Source organism: Eurytemora carolleeae, unplaced genomic scaffold (genome assembly GCF_000591075.1).
Source record: "Eurytemora carolleeae unplaced genomic scaffold, Eaff_2.0 scaffold1534, whole genome shotgun sequence".
Taxonomy (NCBI): domain Eukaryota; kingdom Metazoa; phylum Arthropoda; class Copepoda; order Calanoida; family Temoridae; genus Eurytemora; species Eurytemora carolleeae.
In genome coordinates this window covers 50,548-56,654 of record NW_019397421.1, presented here as the reverse complement: position 1 = coordinate 56,654, position 6,107 = coordinate 50,548, and the positions used below count along the sequence as shown (strand labels likewise).

The window sequence follows — 6,107 nt, the reverse complement described above, 5'->3', positions numbered from 1 at the left end:
TTCTAAAGGATGGAGTTAAACCTGAGAGAGTTGTAAAATTTTCAAATTGAAAACTTTAGCGATGGAAATTTTTAATGCTCGGCAGGTAATTAAAATTGAAAAAATGTCTTTTTCCCATTCTCATCTTTATGTATTATCCGAAAAAAAGATTAGTGTAACAAATAAACTAATTAGTAATTAGTAATTTTGAACATATATCTATTTTTTTACAAGTTCATAATTTTGAATCAATATTGAAAAATCTTCAGATTAATTTGATAATTTTATTAGATTTATTTTAACTGCTCATCAAATTTATTCTTCCAAATTATGTTTTCCGATCAGATTCCCTTCATTTTTTGTTTTTCATTTTCGTCCTTTCGCTTTCCTTCCGGATTTTCTGCCGGTCTTAATTTTGCTTCCGTCTGAGCAAATACACTTGGCAAAATTAGGTCTTTTTCCATCTTTACAAGGAGGGTTCTTGGATAAATTCGCGTTACTGCCATCCTTACAGGCATCTAAATAGTTCGTCTTATTGAATAGTTTGTCATCTAAGCAATAATTTTGTCAAGTGATTGAAAAAAGTTTTAAAATATGATAACAAATGCATATAATAAAGTAAAATACTGGGTAAAATATGTTTTTTTTAAAATTCTCATTAGAATTTTAAAATTAAAAATATCCATGTTTTTAATTCTAAATTTTATATTTTGAATGTTCACAAAATTAACTCTGTATTACATAATTGGTATTAAAATCTATAACATATTGAATGTAATTAATTCAATTAAGTTGTTTTCAAAATGGATAATTATTTTTTTTTAAATGATTAAAAGAAAACTCCTATATTTGAGAAAATCAAGTGGAAAATCGCCATTCACTGCAAACTAAATGGAAGGAAAATATCGAATTCGTGCAAAATTACTTGCTCGACTTTGTGACCTCGCGTAGCTCCTTTACCATTGATCTTAAGCACAAGTATTAATAGTGAAGCAAACCTATTTGGTTACATATTAAATGTACCCAACTTTATCTATAGCTCTTCTAGAAGTGGAGTTATGATTACATACACTTTTAATTAGTTTAACGTTCGAATTTTGAATAATCAAAAACGAAACAAAATCAATCTTCTTTTCGTCGATTAACAAAAACAATTAACATCCCTAATTACAACTGTGAATCGTTAAGTCAGTTAATGATAGAATGCTTACTTGGACACTCTGGGTATTCTCCATTTGAACAAAATTTCCGTTTCTTTCCTCCTTTCTTCCCTCCTTTCTTTCCTCCATTACCACTTCCGGTCGGATTTTGAGTTGATATTGCACTCAAATCAATGACTTCAGTCTGATTTTGACCACCCACTATTGTTCGACATTGGACATCGGTTTAGTTGATATTTTAGGCTAGTTGATTAAAATGAAATATTGATAATAATGAACTATTTCTAAAAAGCGGCCTGAGCTGAAAACTTTAGAATTGTGGATATCGAGATCAACAATATGCTTGATCTCCTCTTTTATTTTTCTGTAGATTAATTCAATCTTAAGTTATTATCCGGAAAATGTCTACTGCAATGCAACCAATCAAAGTGTCGATTGGCGCGCAATCAATAATGTCGACAGTGGATAGTTGGATAAAAAGATTTAATCAATTGGGATTAGGTGTATCAGATACAAGAGTTTCCAGCTTTGACCAAACTTTTATAAATATATTATTTTAATTGTGACAATTGAAAATTACAAAATCCGTTATATTTTCCTACTAAGCATGTAGAATAGAATCATATAGGTTTAATGCTTTCATAATACAAAACATCTGTCATTCATGAATCATGATTCATCTGACAAAAAAAAGTATTAACAATTATAAAAGTACTATAAGCACTATTAACAATTATAAAAGTACAGGGTGAGTAAAAAAAGGGTGAATAGCAAGATCTTGCATACAATACATCATTTTTCAATTTTTAAAAAAAAAATCTGATAGACCATTTAAAAAATCCGCGAAACTATTTTTTAGTCAAAATTAGATGATTAGAAAAAAATCCGGGATATATATATTATTTCTATTACATTACATCTTAAACAGATCAGATGAACAGTTTCTAAGAAAATTCGCTAAATCCAATTCAGAAAATTCGCAATTTTATTTTTGAAAAAATTAAGGCAGAACTTTGCTTCTAATTATTATTTCAACACAAAAATTGCGGATTTCTTATTTTAATTTCGCGCATTTTCTTGGAAACTACTCATCAGAGCTGAAAACTTTAGAATGGGATATCCTTAAACCCGATCTGTTGACTTATCTGGAGATTAAATTCATGAGGAAAACAAGCCATATTTAATCTGGAGATTAAGAAAAAGAGAGGATTAAGCATTAATCCTGATATCCACCATTCTAAAGTTTTCAGCTGATATGCTGAAAATTTTAAGGTGTGATAGAAATAATAAATTCCCTTACTTTTGTTTTTCTACACGACATCTATTTTGAGTAAAATATAGTTTCGCAGATTTCTTTAAAGGGTCTATAAGATTGCTTTTCAAAAAAAAATATTCAAGAATTTCAAGCATTTTGTCAAGAATGAGATCATCAAAAAATTGCTTTTTTATAGACAAAATTTCGCTATTTACCCTTTTTTTTGCTCAGCCTGTACTATCAGAGCTATAGACCGGTTTGAAAATCCTAAAACAGGTAAAAAGAAATATCTTAAAGCGGGGTGTTAAGTTTCTGAATTGTCCCTTGGGAGAATACGGGAGGGGGGGTACAGAGACCGCAATCGTAATCTTAAGTGACCCTCCAAGCACCGATGGCAATGCCCGATTCACAAGTGTGCCCTTGAATACCTGATCAAATATGTCAAAGATTTTGTACTTTTTTCTTTTCCAAATGTGTTTCACAATGCTAAAATCGATTATTTCGTTTTCATTATTATATTGAATTGAATTTTCTTTGAATTTATTCGCAGATTTCTTCAAATTCTTTAAATGTCGTCTTTTCAATAATGATTATAGAAAATCTGCGAATATCTTAGTGAATTATAAGAAACCAGAATAATGAGAAAATAGAAACTAATAAGATTAATTTTTATTTTCTCAAAATGTTCCTAAACATTACGTCTGTAGTTTATTGTAGAATATTTTTACATTTAATGTCGTCGTTAATTAATAATTAAAAAAAAACTGATTCTGAAAGCGTATCCACCCCCAAAGTAGGAGTGTTGAACGTCGGCTTTGCACTCTGCACTCAAACTCAGGATTTACAGATCTTTAAAAAGTGTAATATGTCTCAAATGAATCCGAAAGAAGTTATCGACAACACTGCGTACTCAGTTCAACTACCTTACATAGCCGGTCACTCCCTTTAATCTGATCAAAAATGTTGAAAATGCCGTCGTCTTTCTGTCCTGAAAAGTGTTTAAATCTGTGAGTTTCTCCAATGCTTCTTAATAACAAGAAATGCGCAGAGCACAAGTTGATTTAGCAGAGAACCCGGAAATATATTTAAACATTTTAAAGAAACAAAAACATACATATCTACATGCATACTGGATCAGAGAAAGATTTTAAGAGTACCGTTGTGAATCGGGCATTGTCATCTTTGCATGGAGGGTCACTTGAAATTACGCTTTGAGTCACTTTTAAGAAAACTTATTTAATCTTAAACCTAAGTGTGTTTTAAGATCATCTCTTGAAAAAATGAGAAGACGATCTTTAAGTGTTTTTTTCTACTTTTATGTTTTGCAGGCCACCCATTCCACCCTGTTCAAAAGTAGAATTTAAAATAATGTTATGAAATCAAATTAGCTATTATAGATTCAGAGGAATTATTAAACAACTGCAAAAATGTTGTTTCCAGGAAAGCTAATTATCTAATTCAATAGTGACATCCGGATATATTTAAATCATATTCAGGGTTACATCATATAACTAACAATTAATCTCACTCTGCTGTAAGGTCGTCTTTAACCAAGATGTTCTCCAGTGTTATTTAGCTATTTCAGGGGCGGGGACAGTTTAAAATTTGGTAAGTTCCAGGAAAACTGTTCATTAAAGCTAACTGTTTAACACAGGGAACAGTTCATTATTTGTATTGTTCAACATATAGCTAGTTCAGAAGGGAACAGTTTATTATGGGACTTGTTAAACATATAGCTAGTACAGGAGGGAACAGTTTATTATGGTGATTGTTCAACATATAGCTAGTTCAGGAGGGAACAGTTTATTATGAGGATTGTTCAACATATAGCTAGTTCAGGAGGGAACAGTTTATTATGAGGATTGTTCAACATATAGCTAGTTCAGGAGGGAACAGTTTATTATGAGGATTGTTCAACATATAGCTAGTTCAGGAGGGAACAGTTTATTATGAGGATTGTTCAACATATAGCTAGTTCAGGAGGGAACAGTTTATTATGAGGATTGTTCAACATATAGCTAGTTCAGGAGGGAACAGTTTATTATGAGGATTGTTCAACATATAGCTAGTTCAGGAGGGAACAGTTTATTATGAGGATTGTTCAACATATAGCTAGTTCAGGAGGGAACAGTTTATTATGAGGATTGTTCAACATATAGCTAGTTCAGGAGGGAACAGTTTATTATGAGGATTGTTCAACATATAGCTAGTTCAGGAGGGAACAGTTTATTATGAGGATTGTTCAACATATAGCTAGTTCAGGAGGGAACAGTTTATTATGAGGATTGTTCAACATATAGCTAGTTCAGGAGGGAACAGTTTATTATGAGGATTGTTCAACATATAGCTAGTTCAGGAGGGAACAGTTTATTATGAGGATTGTTCAACATATAGCTAGTTCAGGAGGGAACAGTTTATTATGAGGATTGTTCAACATATAGCTAGTTCAGGAGGGAACAGTTTATTATGAGGATTGTTCAACATATAGCTAGTTCAGGAGGGAACAGTTTATTATGAGGATTGTTCAACATATAGCTAGTTCAGGAGGGAACAGTTTATTATGAGGATTGTTCAACATATAGCTAGTTCAGGAGGGAACAGTTTATTATGAGGATTGTTCAACATATAGCTAGTTCAGGAGGGAACAGTTTATTATGAGGATTGTTCAACATATAGCTAGTTCAGGAGGGAACAGTTTATTATGAGGATTGTTCAACATATAGCTAGTTCAGGAGGGAACAGTTTATTATGAGGATTGTTCAACATATAGCTAGTTCAGGAGGGAACAGTTTATTATGAGGATTGTTCAACATATAGCTAGTTCAGGAGGGAACAGTTTATTATGAGGATTGTTCAACATATAGCTAGTTCAGGAGGGAACAGTTTATTATGAGGATTGTTCAACATATAGCTAGTTCAGGAGGGAACAGTTTATTATGAGGATTNAAGGGTAAGGGATCCAATAAACCTCTACAGTGGAAAACTATCTTGATGCCGAAGTAAACAAAGTATTATAAATCCATTAAAGAAAAGATGGAAAAGAATTGAGAGCAAATAACAACCAGCAAAATACTTTATTTTCTCGATTCACTCAATAAAAATAAAAATAAAAATAATGATAACAATAATAATAATGATAACTGAAATGAAAGAAAGGCCACCAAGGTTAACTTTGAAATAAGATTAATAAAAAGAGAAAAAGGAAAAAAATGTCGCCAGTTTTATTTTCAATAAAATAACTTGGAAAATATTACTTGCTCAAGTAATGTTTAATGTATAAGTTCTCTTTCAATTTGTTACTTGGATAGATCAGGGAACAGGAATATGGGATAGATAGATAGATAGATAGATAGGTAGAGAGATATATAGATAGAAATCAAGTGTGTGGTGGGGACATAGAGTAATAAAACGAAGAGGTGATAGATAGATGGATACTAAAGACATTTAATTTAATTTAAGTTTGTAAGTAGTGATATTTCATTACTATTCTTTAAAAGTATGAAATGAATGAATTTGCAACAGTTCTCAAATTCATTCATTTTCTAAAAATTTGACTTTTATATATGTATGTTTGCAATGATAAAAGTAAATTGCACGTATAAGATTGAAGTCTTATATTTTTTCAATCATATCTTGAAGATTTATTGAAATGGATAAATTTAGATTTTCTCCTAATATTGCGTAAAATCAAATCTAGAAGAGATACGAGGTCA

General features: G+C 31.0%; 1 protein-coding gene across 1 annotated transcript; it reads right to left on the bottom strand.

Moving 5' to 3' along the window:
- Positions 1-249: 249 nt before the first annotated feature.
- LOC111714201 (uncharacterized) lies at positions 250-1,340 on the bottom strand (the record flags this gene model as incomplete). The annotated part of the gene is given in 2 exon segments (XM_023489255.1): positions 250-497; positions 1,191-1,340. Coding segments are annotated over 2 exon segments (302 nt in total), but the record flags the coding sequence as incomplete, so codon positions are not given.
- Positions 1,341-6,107: the final 4,767 nt, after the last annotated feature.